The following is a 16,536-nucleotide window of genomic DNA, read 5'->3' as shown; positions in this document are numbered from 1 at the left end:
GTAGGCGGTCAACTTTTTCTGCCTCAGGTATCATGACGTAATCAATTACTGATGCTCCTGATCAACTCATGATAGTGAAGCAGCTTCAAGATATTCATACCCAATACAACTCCAACAGCATCGCCTTTGCACCGCCCGCTCGAACCAAACGTACTCGTGCAACTCCGGCTCCAGCATGATGCCAACCCACTGCGCGCGGCACTTGCTCAAACCGAAACTCGACCCTCAGCGCCGGTCCAGGTGTCCCCGTCACGTACCGCTTACGGGCAACATACATCGTCTGCCCGGCGAAGTGATTCAGCGTCAGTTTGAAGCCATTCAGCCGGTCTGAGCAGTCAATGACCAGCTGATCCTTCTTCATATCCGCCTCCACCCTGATGCCTCGCCATCCCGGGTCCCAGTAGTCGCCCTCGTACGTCTGCAGCGATATCTTTAGTCCAACACTCCCCAGGCCGGGCTTCAGCTTGCTCGCCTCCGGCCCCGCGGGTGCTGCTTGGCGTCAATCTCCTTGTTGGCTTTGGAGTGGAAAGCATCGTTGTAAAGCCCGCTGCGGGACAGCAGCTGTATCCTCTGGTTTTGGTTGAGGCGTTGCTTTCGCGGTATGTCCAGCACCTCGTCAAGCAACTCCTGCATCAGCAGCTCGCCCGCAGCTGCTGCGCTCTCCGTGTTTCCAAAGATGACGGCTCCAAACTTGACAGCGGGCGCGAAGAAGCTCGTCGCGGACGATCCGGCTGCGCGCCCGCCATGAGCAACGACCATGCCTCCGCAGTAGTAGAACACCTCCCGCTCGGCCGCACACAGCGTGGGGGATCGAAGCGTGTGCAGTTTCTCGTAGCCCTGGCTGACGATGGACGCGGCCGGATGAGGCCCCTCTACACCTCTTGTGTAAACCGCGGCTCCTGGTTCATCCCGGCTCAGATGTACTTGATGTAGTCGTCGACGTTGGTGACGATGGAGCCCGCGCCCTGGGCTACCGGACTGTCGGCCCCGGCAGATTGCGCACATTGATCGTTGTAGTCTGGGCGCTGTCCTTGTGGGCACAACTGAAGCCGATATGCGCATCGTCGTTGCTGGCGGAAGATGCGGCGGGGGCAGCCTCGTTTGCAAGCGACAGACACAAAGCCCCAGACATTGCGCCAGACAAACTAGGGGGCAGAGAAGCATCAACTCACGGCGCCATCCCGGGCCTGTGACTCAAGAATATCCTCCACGGTGACCCCTTCATGCCTCTTCCCAGGCATCACAAACTGCCCCGGCAACAGCTTGGCCACTTCCGCGTCATACCTGACCTCCGGGCACTGGCCGCCGGCAACGAGCAGCGCCACCGCCGCGGCTGCCAGGGACATGGACGCCGAACCAATGCCGAAGAGCGTTTGCGTCGTCATCGGCTTAGCCGTCCTCATCAACTTCCCCCCCTTCATGGGGGCGCAGGGCGGGAAGGCGAACGCGCCAAAGGCCCTGGAGGCAGTCGCGTCATTGTGCGCGATGGCGACGGCGAGGCCTGGGATCTTGAAGTTTTTTTTTTTTTTTAGGATGTTCATTGTGCCACTGGAGAATTCAGTCGACTTGAAAGTTGTCCATCATTCTCGAGGCTGGCTGTCCGTTTCGAGCCATGGTATGTATATGCAACATGGGCTTGATGCTGAGAATGTCTGATATCGCTTTGAGATAATGTTTGCCATGGTGAAGCAATTAGACGACAACCTTGACTTTGGAGACTTGAAGTCAAATGTTCACGCAGGCTGCGAAGGAGCTTTCCGAAGGTGTAACTGGGGTGAAGAGCTGCTTCCAGCTTTTTTTTCTCTGTATTCCTCCAACTTACTCGACGACTTCCCCAGCGCCACTGAAGTCAAGATGGGTTTCAACTGGCAATACGGTCAGGGAAGTTATTGCTCCGACTGACTGCTGTTTTATATACCTTCTTCAAGAGTCCTAATGCTGCTGTTTTCCTAAGCGAAATCTGGATCGCAACGTTTGCGTTTATGGCCTCCTAAGAATTTCCGTGGATACACACAATGGATTGCCCTTTTGCTACATGAGCAGGTTGGTTGGAGCAATATCGATCCAGGAACGTAGACGATCTATTATCTGTCCTTGATCATGTTACACTTTAATTTTATGCTTCACAGCTTCTGGCTGTCGGCAGCCTGGTCCTTTGACCTGAATGGTTGGGTATGGCCCTCCTCTTCTAGCCTCTAGAGTATGAGGTCAACCTCTATCCATTTAGGAATCATCAGGTCATGTCACTCAGTCTTTGACCGAAAGAAGTGCATCATTAACATCAAACACTTCATATCCTCGACTGAAAAACATCCTCAACCTCTCCGAAAGAAATTCATTATCCGCGCTATGAAACAATACCCATGAGCCTTCAAAACCTCAAGAAAACCCTCATCCCTGATAACCTGATATAAAAATACACCTTACACAGGGTACATAACATATATATCTCTATATACTTACGATCATGCCATGCATACTCCAAACGAATGAAAACTATAAATAAAAGACGAAAGAAGAAAAAAAACAAAGGAAAAGAAGCAAGCCAGTGCCCAGTAATAAGGTAGATAGTGGTGAAAAACATCAAGATCCCTTCCCATATCCATACCCAATATTTCCAACCAAACCCTACCGTTCCATTCGAGGCCGTTGACATTCGTTTCAAAGCCCAGATTCCCGCGTGTCCATCCGTCTAAGCCATCCATTACCATACCAATGATTCTTTCTCCCCGATTCCACATAGATCCAGCGGGGACTTGGGAGCCTTGTCCGCCTCTTCCTCAACATAGGGTATAAAAGGTTGCCTAGTAAAACAAAAGAAAATAAAAAGAGGCGCGAGGCAACCATGAGGAGAGCACTCTGCTTTCCTCATGCCTGCCCGACGTTGACTGTGATGACAAAGGGACTCTAGCATGGTAGACCTAGCAGGCCATAGCATGTTGTTCGCCCAAGCAAAGAACAAGCGAGATGGCCTCGTCTTCCTTGCAGGGTAAAGATACAAGGACAAGTCCGAGGTGATCTGAGTGTAGTGCAGCTCTCTTCATACACAGGAGGGCATCACGACTGGTCGGACCAGCGCACCCAACACTTGCGTCATGAATATCTGAAGATGATGACGGCAAGTAGTGAAACACGACTCGGCACTTGGACAAAATGACCAGTCGCTGATCTCGACGATGATGCGCTGCATCAGACACGGCGACTCAATATCTGCGCTCCCGGGTGGCCAGTTCCCGATTGGGTAGGCGACGAGGTTGCAAGGGGTGGGAGGGATGGATGCTGATTGGGTCTGATGCAGCCACATGACTTGCACCCGAGACCTCCAAGGAAATGTTCATGGGATGGATTCCGTGACTCCTGCAAAGAAGAAGAAGAGAACATGTGGTGACGATCGCTTCTGACCAAGAAAAAGAGGGGATTCGGTGCTGGCCCTCGCCATCCATGTGCTTGAAAGACGGGTGCTAGGCTACAAGAGTCATCAAGATGATGCAGTGCAGGGGTCCCAGTGTAAGCCCTACGCACGCGGCGGCCCGTCGCCATATGCAGAGGTGCCATATACAGATGGCCCCGCGGTGGGCTGCTGAGAAGCGAGGCCTGGGTAGCCACTGTCGGTATACGACGAGGGCGCCGTGTCCCAACGGGGAGGCGTTGCAGTCGTAGGGTGGTGGCTGATGGGTGTGTGCAGGCCAGTGGTGCCGTAAGGGCTGGCGGCCAACCCCCTCGTGTCATATGCCGAGACTGCGGGCAGCTGCGACGCGCTGGTGTTGATGCGCATGGACGACGGCTGCTGGGGGCTGTGATGGGTGCGGAGCGTGGGACTGAGACCCCGAGCCGCGCTCGTCGAGTATGCCGAGGCGGGCCCCCAGGTCGCCTGTGACCGGGGCGACGGGATGGCTTCGTGATGCGCCGAGCTGTAGGCGGAGTGCATCGGGTACTGGCCGTGGGCATCGGCGTGCTGCGATGACCCAAGGCCGTGGTGGCTGGGGGGCGCGAATGACGACGTGCTCACGGGGGTCAGGATGCTGCTGGGGCTGGCGCTGTATTTGCCAATGATCTTCTTGAGCGCGGGCTCGAGGGCCGTCCAGGGAAACACCTTGACGTCCTTCTCAATGTTTCGGGGCTTGGGATGAGGAAAGGCCATGATGATCTTGAAGAACTCCTCGCTCTCCGGCTTCGCCTTGGAGACGGTCGACGGGTGGAATCCCTCCAGATTGCGGCGGATGCGGTTCTTCTCCTCGACGCTGAACCGGTTCGGCGCGGCCACGAGCTGCTCAAGCAGGTGGATGGTGTCGACCGAGGTGACGTAGCACTCGGACTTTTCCGCCCACCAGATGCACGAGATGCAGATGCTGTTGGTCGGCCGCTCGTTGACGGCTACGGGCTTGAAGCTCACGCTCAGCACGGGGCCGTTCTGGGCCTTCTTGAACATGACGATCCGGCGGCGGTTGTCCCACTCCTCCTGCGTCCAGTCTCTGGCCATCTCGCTGAGCTTGCCGTGGATCTTGAGCACCGCCTTGCTGGTGTACAGAGACATGGGGTGGTAGGAGCCATTGCCGCTGGCGTTGGTGATGGTGCTGGTGCGCACCAGCTGAGGCGTCCCGCTGGTCCCCGAAGACGGGATGGGCAGAGGGTGTCCGGCAGAACGGCCCGAGATGGCAATGGGATCAAAGGCCGTCGTCGAAGTCCTCGTCAGCGTGCTGCCGTAGCCGCCCCCGCCCCATCCCCCGTGGGAGCGCCGGTGATGCTGGTGGTAGTGCGGGTCGGTGAAGCTGCTGCTTGCCCGGTACGTTGTGGTGATCATGTCGGCGCTGTTGGCTTGAGAGAATGCGTTGCCGTACTGGCTCTGCTGCTGCGGATACTCATATGTATTTGTAGCCGCTGAAGACGCCGCCTCGGTCTTCGGTGAGGGACTCACCTGATCCAGGTCGGCAGCAGGTGTCGTAGTGTCATCCTTGGGTAGCTTGTCTGTCCGCGTGATGTCGTCCTCGGACCCTTCCAGGTACTGGAAAGTCCCTACAAACGTCGTCCGCGACATGTCGCCTCCCGCAAGGGCTTCGACGACAAATGACAGTGGCACGCTGTGGTTGCTGCCTGTGACCACCGGCTGCGGCGCGTCCACACTGCACGAGTATACAAACCCGCTGCTGTCCAGCGGATCGCGGGTCAGGCTAACAGGGCACTTCATCGTCCCGAACAGCATAAAGGGCTGCGTGGAAGAGAGACTGAAGAGATCCTCAGACGACGAGATCTTCAAGTGGACCTTGGTACCTGGGATGCCTGCCAGGGGTTCGCAAGAGACAACGCTGAGGCCGGGCGGCATGTACTGAGCGACACCGTTGTTGCTAGCATATGCCTGCTGGTTCATCTGGGCGAACTTTTCCGTCTGCTGAGCTGAGAAGGACTGGGTAGAGTACGGTCCATAGCTGGCGTCTTGATATCGCGTAGTATCATAGCCTATCCAGATGCCATGGTGGCGGACTTGTCAGCTCGTGCTCACCAGCGTTCCTTGCACCCTTTTCGCATTGCCTTGGGGGAGAAAACATCACTGAGCACTCACCATTCATGGAAGGTAGCTGAGCTTTGCTATAGGCAGCCATGTTGAACTCGCTCGGCGGGGTGTCCCGGTTTAGACCCCCCCTTTGTGCTGCCTGAACAGCTTCCTCGTACCTAAGAGTCAGGGTTTCTGGCGACCCAAACTCGTCGTCAACGTCGACAATGATGGGTTTGTTTACGAAGCCCGGCTTTGGATTCGTCTGCTGTTAGCCTCGTTCTTCTCCTCTTGTGTCAAGAACAGTCTCAACAAATGGACTTTGCCTGTTTCTCGGTGCGTACAACCCAACACAGACAAGAGTAGCGGGATCGAGTTGAGTCAAAAGACAATCAATTTCTCGTCTTCTTTGTTTTCTGGAAAGGAAACGGTTGATATTGGAACAAGGTCTAGGACGCGACTCACCTCGAAGAGTCTGTAGGATGGAGACTGGAACTTGGTAGTAGACATGAAGTTGAAAGAGGGAGCAAAAGGCGGTTGAAGAGGGATTGATTAAAGAAAGAAATAGAAACCGCAGGCCCTCTTGTCTTAGCTAAGGGACGCGTGGGAGTAGAGCAATGTTTTAAACCAGGTCTTGACGAGGAGGTATCGGCGAGGACCACGGCAGCCCCTTCCTTCGCGTAGCTTGGGGTCGGAGATTTGATATGCGACAACACGCAGAGGCAAGGTTGAAGTAAGGGCCTATGCCTCTTGACTGAACGTGACTTGTAGATTAAAGCTGCCTCGTGAGTGACTTGTTGTTTTTTCTCCGGTCCAAGGGGGTGGAGTGCAAGTGAGACAGTCGCTGGGTCCGAAATTCTTACTGGAATATCAGGAGATGTGAGCAATGGCGGAGAGGTCGTCCGATCCTACACAGCACCAGTCGCATTCCAAAAAAGAAAAGAAGAAGGTGGATCAGGTATGCTGCGAGGGAGAAGGTTGCCTTCCCTTTCCCGCGGTATGCCTGCAAGGTCCAAGGGCTAATGATCGAGAGGCTGGGTGGCCGTGACCAGGGTGTTGTCAAATCCCGAGGAGAGCGATGACCAAACTTGCAGACGCAACAAGAGAGGTTTCTCCTTGATACGAAGAGCTGATGGTAGCCTCCGTTCGTTCCTAGTGGAGGCTGTTGGCGTGCAAGCCGTTGAGCAAATTGCAGGTGACGAACAGGACCTCGTCATGAGTTTCACTAGAGTTCGATCGAAACGAGTCAGCATTCTTCGCATCCAGTGGTAGGGCGATTCCTGGCATTGGCGATCAACGTGAGCTGGGACATGCATAGCGATGCGCCAACGCAAGGGAGAATGACACCGAGACTGGCCATCGGAACGATCAAACATACAGGCGGCAGCGTGTGAGTTGACGGGGCTTTGGAAGAGTATGAATGACAGGCACCGATGCGAGCCTCCAGCAACAGTGGAACCACCGTAGCCAGGCTATCGGAGCTGGTTTGCGGCCGAGGGGATGAGAACTCTCAGTGGTATTCAACTGCGAAGTTCAGACTTGCCGAGCAGTCGCAGCGATAAGAACAGAGGGAGGTGTGAGCATAAGCGTGATGGAGCCAGTAGAGGCCAAGGCGGGCGAGAGTGGTATGCAAAGAAGGGCGAGGTGCACATGCAGGTAAGATTCGAGAGAGTCAAGGTCTCAGGCTTCAACATAAATACTGCTGTCAAGTGGGAGAGAGGGGGTGGGGGGGGGGGGGGGACGCGAGAGGAGTGTCTTTTGAAGACCAGATGGTGTCTGCTAGTCGTCTTCTCCACGGCACTCGATCGGGCTCCAGACAAGCAAGATGATCAGGGCGACGTGAAGGTGAACAGGGGACAACGGAAGGGGAGATGGGGGACTTTGCGAGGCTGATTAGTCAATCAAGGACGGGTTGCAGGGCCAGGTTGTTCCCACAGAGGACAGTCTCCCTTGGGCGGGCACGTCAGAGCGAGGTGCCACTCCAGGGAGAGGGGAGAGAGACTGACGGGGCTGTAATCTCTTCGTTCTGATCCCTTGGGAACGCCCGTTATCGCCAAGCCCAGCGTCAGAGCGGCCTGACAGCAGCAGCGGCAAGGGCAGGCCACTTTGAGCGGAGATGGCACTGACGCCAGCGGACCAGGCCTGTCCGAAGAGGGACAGAGCAGCTCGGATCGGATCTGACAACCATCGCATCTGGGCAGGGCGTCATGAACGGCGGCCGACCGCGGCCTCTGTGGGCCCGAGCGAGAGAAAGAAGAAGCACGCGCATCCGGGGATGGCAGGGATGGAGGAGAGCCCTGGCCGAAAGGGACCATAGCCGCGCCTCTCAGTCCTGGGCCCTTGGTATGCCAGATTTGCATGTCCAAGAGGGCGAAGCCGACAAGGATGAAGGAGCAATAGACCAAAGCGGGCGGGCAAGGGAGAGGGGGTGTAGTGCAAATATGCCAGATGGGAGAAGCGGAGCTCGGCGATGATGGCGAAGAGGAGGGGGGCCCATACAAGCACAGTACCCATATGCCGACAAAAGGCCAAGGAGAAGACGGCTAACTGTGGGAGTGCCCCAAACGGGGGTTCGGCACTGGTTTTCTTCTCTCCCCGGTGCTGCTGGCTTCTGGTGCTGTAACTGAACACTTCAGATGCCGCAGCCCGCAATTTGCTTACTTCCTCTTCCACTGTAATAAGGCATTGTAGTATCCGATCATATGCCAAGGCCATGATGTTGGAGGTCGGGAGGGTATTACGCAGCAGGACTCGGGCCACCCGGGCCAAGGCCGCGGCATTGCCGCCCCTTGCTGAACAACAGCAACAAAGCACAAAAAGCAATGTAGAAGGATAGCAGCAAGAATAAAAGTAGCCAGCTCACCTCACGATGTGCGGATGCCAGGAGTTCTCTCTAGCACTCTCTCGCTCTTTTCCCTTGCTCCCCCTCTAGCTCTGAAAGTGGCCCTGTATCGTATCAGCCGTCGAGTGAGTTGAGCTGCGTGTAAGTGCCCGGCAGCCAATGCCAATCCCAATGCCGTGAACTTCAATTAAGCTACCACCGGTACGGGTATACACTGCGGGCTCGCCCTCTGGCGTCGTCTCGTCTGAGTCTCGTCTCGTCTTGCCCCTGCGGGTGTGGCTGTATCCGTCTATCTTAGCTCTTGTCCTGGCCCTTGACGTGGTCAGCACGAGCCAGTGATTGGGTGCTCCTCGTGCTACTCCGCGAGAGCAACACGACCGCTTGGTCGGGCTTTGGCGGCGGCGGGCCACCGGTAAGTGGTGGGCCTCGGCTGCACCGCAGGGGGCCTTGCATCGCAGCATTGCAGCACCGGCTGGCAATGAAGGGGATCAGCAGTCGGGAGATCCACTGAGATCAGAGCCAGGGGGTGTGTCGAGGCCAGGCCAAGCTTAGCGCCCAAATGCCACCTGAAGACCGGCGCAGCGGGTGACAAGGACAGGGGCCCCGAGAGGGTTCAAGCGCCTCAGCTGGCTAGGGAAGTCCCCTGACGGCTCATGCTAGGAGACGGCCCCGTAGGTACCGTACCTGTACCTTCTTGGACACGGCAGCCACCGGGAGGCTGAGTTGGACTCTCCCCATCGAGGGCCTGCTGCTTGTGCGCTCAACAAGGGAGGCATGGGGGGGCAAAAGGGGAGACCGGAGGAGGTTCCGGGTCTCTTGGAAACAACCAAAAAGGAAATAAAAAGAAAACAAAGCAGCAACAACACTACCACTTACCCGTCTGTAAGGTGCTATTACTCCAGACTCCCTTGCAGGCTCGAGTCACCGTTCGCAAGGACAAAGTAAACAATCCCCTGACTGATGCTCCCCGGAATTGAGGTAATCTGGATGTCGGCCTGAGCTAGGCAGAGCGGTCGGCAGCGTGCAAGGAGCTTGCAATATTCGGACAGGGAATCGAGCAATATCGACGTGGCGTGTAATTGCAGCGATCGGAGACTGTCTAGGGCAGATCAAAGCCAGCTCAGGGCTTGGGGAGATTTCGTATGCCAAGGTCGGCGATCTTTGCGGCAACAGGCTTCAGCCGCCTGCTTTCTGGTATCGCCGTCGTCGGCTGACGATAATTGCTTCTTTCCCTGGTCGTATCCATTCCAGTCAGCGGCTCATCACGACGTGCGGACGTGCGGGTGAGATCTGTCATCGTGAAATCTCCATCGCTTCAGCGGCAACAGCAGGGGTCAGTGGACAGTGACAGACATGGGTGCACGCACCCCCACCGCCAGCATGACATCCGTCCAGAAAATCGCTGCCTGCTTCCACTGCATTTTCTACAACTTGTTTCAAACAGCACAGACCAAATCAGACGATAGAGGCGGGGGAGGGCGACCGGTCAGGACCAGGTGCATGATGCCCCATCAGATACCCCAGCCAGAAAGAAGGGCAAAAGATTACTAGTAAATGAAGAATGTGAGGGGCAGCCCAGAAGGCAAGGCTGATTGTCGTCCCTGTCCTCATGAGGCTTTGGTCATCTCCTCATGATACCGCAAATGCATTGGTTGGGCAGCTCGCCCGCTCTCATGGTTCGTTTCTCCCGCCCTTATCACCGACGCGGCGGTGGAAGGTCCATCAGCGGGCCAACGTAGCGTCGCAGTGGTTGAAATGGTAGAAAAGCTTGAGAGAAAAGATCGAGAATAAGGATTCTGATTTGCTTGAGACAACGAAGGAGGGAAGAAGCACACCCACTGTCTCTCAAGGAGAAGAGCTAAGAGAAAAGAAAAAAAAAGAGGTTACCTTTTAGACGTAGTATACAGCTAAGAACACTATCCCTGTGGGTTCGATGGCCGTTCGTCCTCGAGGTCGTATCTACTCCAGCAGTCTTGACTGATATCTGGCGAATATGATCCCTCTAGAGTATCATGTGGTTCCCTTGCTGTCCCTTTATCATCATATCAATAATATTAGTATGATGCGTTGTAGTATCAATCATCTTCGCCGACGGTCATGTCTCACCTCTCTCTTGCTCGTTGAAGCCGTGTCTCCTTGCTGAAGCCTTCAGATGTATGGTCGCCTAATTACACGACTTAGAAGCACATCAAGAGTCGGTATGATTGTAGCATTAGAGAGACGTAGATGATCGTCAGAATGAGAGAAGCACTTCCAGATGCAATTTTGAGATTGTCCGGCAACGAACTTCTTATACTCGCAGCTCTCTTGACCTTGCGGCACCAGATCTAACCGCGAACAAAGGAAAACGAGCGTGTGGTATAAGCTAGGCGGTTCCCCACAGGTTGATTCAGGTACGTCTAAGCCATTAGTATCGACGACTGACGATGATACAGAGTATGAGATACACCGTCCATACATGATCTCCAACGCCGGGGGCCGTCAGATCCAGCAGGAGGTGGGATGGGTGCAACGCGGCGGCAGACTTTGTCCATCGTGTACCTACCGTGTGCGATGTACAAACCGAGAGGACGACTCTTCCGCGAGAGGCGTGGCAGCGTTTACCTGTTGTTCTGAGCCCGCACTCCAACGAGAGCAATGGTAGCGGACTCTAAACCACCGCTGTGAGAGTGTGTGCAGAGCGTAGTCGGCTTTGACTACTGGTGCTGCGACCCATGGTGGAGGGGTGGCAAGCGGATTGGCATCCGAGAAAATGAGGCCGCGGCAGGGATCAGATAAGGTTCGGTCCCGCGCGACGACGGTCTCGCGCTCCCGTGGAGAGCAGTCGGTGAAGAATCTCCCGAGGAAGACATCGTATAGCAACTGTGAAGGGGAGGCGCCCAGGCACAGCGCATGTATTGCTGAGCACAAGTATGCGCCACCTCGGCTCTTGAGGACGGGTTAGCAGGTGGCATTTTGGGGTAATTCCGGACGAATGGCAGACGGATCTGGGGGAGAACAGAGCTGGCCATGCTGAGTGCTTAGCTGCTTGAGGAATTGGCAGCAGAATTCGATGTCGGATTTCGGTCAGCCTCTAGAGCGTGAACCCGGGTCAAAGTCCGAGGACACTCGCCCTATCAGTCAGTCAGTCAGTCAGATCATCTTAGAAGTTCAGCCGTGAGCCAGTGGTTCTCCTCAGGGCGGCAGTTGGAGCTCGAGCCGTCTCTCCACCCAGTTAGTTAGGGGGAGTGCGTGAAAGCAGCGCTGCATTAAGGAGGGGTGTCTGCGCAACACAGAGATCGACACAGGGGGGGCCGGGGACTCGGGCACCTCCAGTTACAGGGGTTTTCTCTTACTGTACAGCAGGCCGTCGTCTTCACCTAGCCGAACGGACGGCGCAAGGCTTGCATGGCTTGTCCTTGGTCGCGACTTTTGTGGTTGAACAGCGCTGGCGGAGAAAAGAGGAATTGACATAGAACTGATGAGGAATGGCAGAAGTGAGGAGAGAACAGAGAGGAGGCAAAGAGTCGCAGGGTTTTTCCGTTTTCGGAAGATGACAGGTAGGCAAGGGCGGCTTGTAACAGGCACCCAGCGCTTACAGCGAGGAGACTCCAGGTTAGCAGCGTGGTGATGGGGGATGGCAGGTACCGTGCTGGTACCGCACTACTTGCACCTTCGGAACATCTTGAAAGCTGGCAAGATGCCGACAAACTGAGGGCAATTCATTAACCAGTACCTCCCGACATGTATATCATCGTGATGATGTACATGTATCTACTAAGTAGAAAGGTGCAATCTCCAACATCATCATGATGTGTTGAAGATGTCTCACGGTGATGGTATCATGTGTGTACACACGAGTCCTTTCGCGGTGAATGAGATGCCACGCGTCTGTGTAAGTACCTAGTAAATGCTCCATCCTTCCCGCAATAATGTTCACAGCTTCACAAGGATCCTCATCATGGCGAGTGCCCCGTATAAGTGGCCTGTACAGGCATGAGCATGCTTGGGACATGAGCCCAAAGTGGCGGCTTTGCATCCGCGTCCACCACTCAACCCAGACACGACCACAATTCCGAGTACGACACCCCCCTCCCCCCCCCCTTTCTTCCCCTCTCAAGCAGACGGCCGCGACGATGAAGCAGATACCCGAAAGAGGCGGGGGCTACAGGCCTCTCGGTCTCTGGCGCCTGTCCTCTCAACCATGCCTCAATCTGGTAAAAACCTCGCCGTCTGACACTCTCTGCTTCTGATCGCGCCTTGTGTATCCCCAGAGGGTGCGCCAACCCCCTCCCAGAACCGCTCCCTGATGCTACGACGACTGCTCCTTTCACGATCTCATTGGTATGCCCCGACTCACTTGCAGGACGCCTTGCTTGGAGCAGAAGTAAGGATGTGGCACCTGGATGCTCCCGAGGCCCATCCTCACGACTTCTCCACTCCTCCCGAAAAACCTCCCGCGACAGAAGAAAAGACATACGTTTGCTGCCAATCATGCCCACCCAGTTCCTATCTCACAACGTCCATTTGTCTAACCCTCCACGAGGCAGTGCGAGCAGTTACAGCGGCCTTCTCTGTCCCGCCATGGCACAGGAGAAGTCGTTTGGGTGGGCGGCCTCAGCTGGGAACTGCTCGCTCTCCATGGTGAAAAAGGAACGTCATGCTTGAGAGCGTAACACACTGCTGCGTGGCCATGCGAGGTATCTCTTGCTAACCCCGAATCTCTCTGAGGATGTCTGATAGTGAATGTGTGTACCGAGAGTGTGGTGCGCTAGCACTCCCGTCAGTTACTATACCGAGGAGAAGACTATTCAAGTCTATTCGACGGTGAAAGGATCGAAATTTCACATACATTCCATGAAATAGAACGCATGAGGCTGAGAAGCTCGACGGGCTCATTCCTGCAAAACTGATCTGTGTTTGACCTTGGTTGGGCGGCCCAAATTGATGTGCTAAAGGACGGGGTTGCTCAGCTGGGAGCGTGCTAGCATATGCTCTATTGCCCGGTAGCCCCATGCCTGCAGCCATCGCATTACACCTGAAATACATTTGTTCTGGCCAACTCGCCATTAAAGAAAGCAGCATTATGCCGCATGTAGACTGCCCCAAGCTGGCAATTATGCCACTACTAAGCTCCCAAAACCGTGAACCGGCCTATGACACTGTCGAAACTCTCCATCTGCCGGAGCATATTGACGAGCTATATCATAGAGTCGTGTAGGTGTGATTCAGAGCAACTAATGACACTGTCGCCGGCCATTGAACTTGTCGTCACAGCTCGTATGCGCTTGATATTCTATACCAGTCGTTTACACCGATAGCTACCTATGTGCGTGTAAACCATAGTGGGTTCAGATCATTCTTGGATGGCCTTCATCTCAGATAGCATTCTCTCTACCGTTCTTCCTTCTTTTTTTTTTTCCTGGATTCTCACTCTCCAAATTTTCAATCCATATGAAATTTCAGAAAAAGTCTTCTGTAGGACCCTCCCAACACATACTGCGGTGACAGAACGAATCCCAGCTCCCTCGTATCACCACCCTTCCCCTTCAGCGACCACAGCATGGGCCCCAGAACAGGCTTGCTATTCATATCACGGCAGCCAAACCCAAAGTCCTCGAGGCGAAGGCATGGATGAGGAAATCTCAACATGGATGAGGCTCTTCCCCCTTCTACAGATCATGCACATTGAAGTCGTACGCACATCTTTGTACGCAGATCTCGCGCGTTCCCTAGCGCTTCACTGTCTTATTGGCACGCTGGCCGTCCTGCCGTGGCACCTTGGCCGTGGGCTCCGTCGTCCCTCCAGCGGTGCGCTCCCAATGGGATGGGCAAGCTGGTGTCGTACCGGCGCGCCGGGTCGGACAGTGCCTGTTGCTGTTCGGCGCTGGGGGGAGCGGATCGCTAGGGAGCTGAAAAGGGGCGTTGCTGGTACTAGTATTATGGAAGAGGGCGATGGTGGTAGCACTGGATCGCGAGAGGCGGGCCAGTCTGAACCAGCGCGAGTGAACCGTCACACCCGAGAGATGATTTACAATGTCGCCTCCACGCCAGGCTGGAGGGTGTCGTCGTGAGCTTGGGGGCGTTTACACTAGCCGGCTGAGGACACAAACCTCGTCGGCAACTTCTCAATCGCCGTGCGCGACTTGTCCTCGTTCAGAGAATTGCATGTGCTTTGTTTCTCAGCTCCAGCTGCGATTCAGAAGGAAAACATGGGGATTGCTTGCGCTACTGACCACGCCTAGGAAGAATCGAGATTTGCGGTAGGATTCGCCTGATCCCTGCCGCCGTAATTCCAGTTTCGAGGACCCTTGCATCGATATGATGGGGATTATCGCTGTGGTGGGTGGTCAACCAGGGTATATTAGTCAATGGTTCAGGGGGTGGATGCTTTGTCCATAGCTGTTCAGGTCCTGCCCAAGCTGAAGTCAAGGGAGCTGAACAGAACGGCTTGGAGAGAGCATGCATGGACAAGTGAGCATTTGCTAGCCACGAGGCAACGATCAATGGAAAGATGCAACCCCTGTTAGTCATACCTGACTCGACGACCCCCGGGTTCTAGCTGAAGAGGAGGAAGAGTTCCGAAACGCGCGATGAGGGAAGCAACTGCCTGTTGACGTGTGAATGGCACACGGCCTGATGGAGATGACGCCCCGAAGCCGCATGTGCATGTACATAACGGTATGAATCCACTACCCTTCTCAAGCTCAATGACAAATTCTAGCATTCGTCATGTGCCGCTGGCCTCATTTCTCTACTACTGAGGAGATACCTCTAGCCTAGTATTCTGCCAGGGGATACCTCTGTCTCTCTTCACTTTCTCTGCTCACACGCTCCACAACCTTCAATCAACCACCGGTTTCCCTATTAGGAAATCTCTTCACGGGCGTACTCGTATCATCAAAATCCTCCGTGTCTGAAACCACAGACGAGAGCGACTAAATAGTTGATTCAAACTGTCGCAGCCCCAACCGAACAGCCGGGGAGAAATGGCTTCTAAAGGGGGGGGCAGAGGCGCAGCCTACACATCTTGCAACCTCACATTACTAGTTCTAGATTAAGGAACCGCAGAGAGAAAAAGTGGCAGAGTATGAAGAGACAAAACGAGTCACAACAACAAAAACAGTCATCGTCATACGGCATAGTGGTCGTCTTTGGCGATGAACAAGCTGGTGGTGGTGACCCCGATGCTTCGACTCGCTCTTTTAACCGAAGACCCGTTCGGCGACCAAAATGCAGATAGACGGAGCACCCATGAAGCATGCCCTGTTGTCAGCTGTGGTCTTCGCAGCGACTTGTCGCGATTCGGCCTTCCCACGTGCCGGCGCGAGAGAAAGATTGCGCTTAGATCAAAGGTGCTAGTCATGATCCCGGTACCTTGCCGGGGGGGAGTGTCCCGTCTACTGGACACGAGGTTACTCGTAACATGGCTTACCTTGTACGCAGCAACTCGTTCGTGTCTACTTCGCTCTCGCTCTCTCTCTCTGTCGTCCGGGTGTTCAGTCGCATGCAGGCCCAAGTTCCTGCGGCCTCACGAAAGTCTTGCCCAACCCAAACTTCGCTTTCATACATCATCTCCTGCACCCGTGGCTTTTGCCTCGATCCTGCAGCATCGCTCCCGTAGCCAAAACAGGTTCAACAACCTTACATTGCATCCCGCTTCACCCGCTCCCTTTCACTCTATTTGGCGAGGCTCTATCGATACAGCGACGAGACACTCGTGGCCCTCGCTTGCAATACTTCGTCAGACTTTGAGCGTGCGTTGTGGTGGCTGGAGGCTGTGTGACGGTAACCCTGCCTGTAGTTGTAAAGAATTATTGGCTGAGCAGCAGATGCCACCGCTCCCGTTGGTTTGCATCAACCGCATCTTACAGGCATTTGGTGCTTGGTGCCCAGAGTAATTTGCTAGGCTTATATAGAGAATATCATGATTTTTCAGCATCGTATGTCTATGGAGTCTGGGCTTTTTCTACCTTTGAAATATGTTGTCGCTCGTTGTCGACGATCCCGTCACTTACATGATAATGGTAAGACGAAGCCTAGGTCTGGCCAAGTACGAGAAGCTCGTTCCATTATACGCAGACTCTACAGCAGTAAACTACCGTAATGCCGTCCAACATCTTGCTCGCTTCGAATGTCGCATCGTGACGAGAGGCTTGCAGGCTTTAACCGATGGCGCAGAGGGGGAGAGGGCGCAACCCACACCAAACCAAGGCAGACACCACCA

General features: G+C 54.9%; 3 protein-coding genes across 3 annotated transcripts; 1 reads left to right on the top strand and 2 right to left on the bottom strand.

The window, feature by feature from the left end:
* Positions 1 to 459: 459 nt before the first annotated feature.
* CCMA1212_005467 (uncharacterized protein) lies at positions 460 to 1,421 on the bottom strand (the record flags this gene model as incomplete). Its single annotated transcript, XM_073702724.1, has 3 exons — positions 460 to 880; positions 925 to 1,025; positions 1,173 to 1,421. The coding sequence occupies 3 exons, from the start codon at positions 1,419 to 1,421 to the stop codon at positions 460 to 462; spliced, it is 771 nt and encodes a 256-aa protein (XP_073558888.1).
* A 2,093-nt stretch (positions 1,422 to 3,514) lies between these two features.
* On the bottom strand, positions 3,515 to 5,998 carry CCMA1212_005466 (uncharacterized protein; the record flags this gene model as incomplete). Its single annotated transcript, XM_073702723.1, has 3 exons — positions 3,515 to 5,454; positions 5,558 to 5,741; positions 5,954 to 5,998. The coding sequence occupies 3 exons, from the start codon at positions 5,996 to 5,998 to the stop codon at positions 3,515 to 3,517; spliced, it is 2,169 nt and encodes a 722-aa protein (XP_073558845.1).
* Positions 5,999 to 13,939: 7,941 nt separating this feature from the next.
* On the top strand, positions 13,940 to 14,383 carry CCMA1212_005464 (uncharacterized protein; the record flags this gene model as incomplete). The annotated part of the gene is made up of 1 exon (XM_073702722.1): positions 13,940 to 14,383. One exon carries the CDS (start codon positions 13,940 to 13,942, stop codon positions 14,381 to 14,383), a length of 444 nt encoding a protein of 147 aa, XP_073558887.1.
* Between the last annotated feature and the right edge of the window lie 2,153 nt (positions 14,384 to 16,536).

The sequence above is a fragment of the Trichoderma ghanense genome (assembly GCF_004382785.1).
Source record: "Trichoderma ghanense strain CCMA-1212 chromosome Unknown scaffold_5, whole genome shotgun sequence".
In the NCBI taxonomy this organism is placed as follows: Eukaryota; Fungi; Ascomycota; class Sordariomycetes; order Hypocreales; family Hypocreaceae; genus Trichoderma; species Trichoderma ghanense.
Note: the sequence above shows the minus strand (reverse complement) of the source record. Positions and strands in the feature narration are given on the sequence as shown.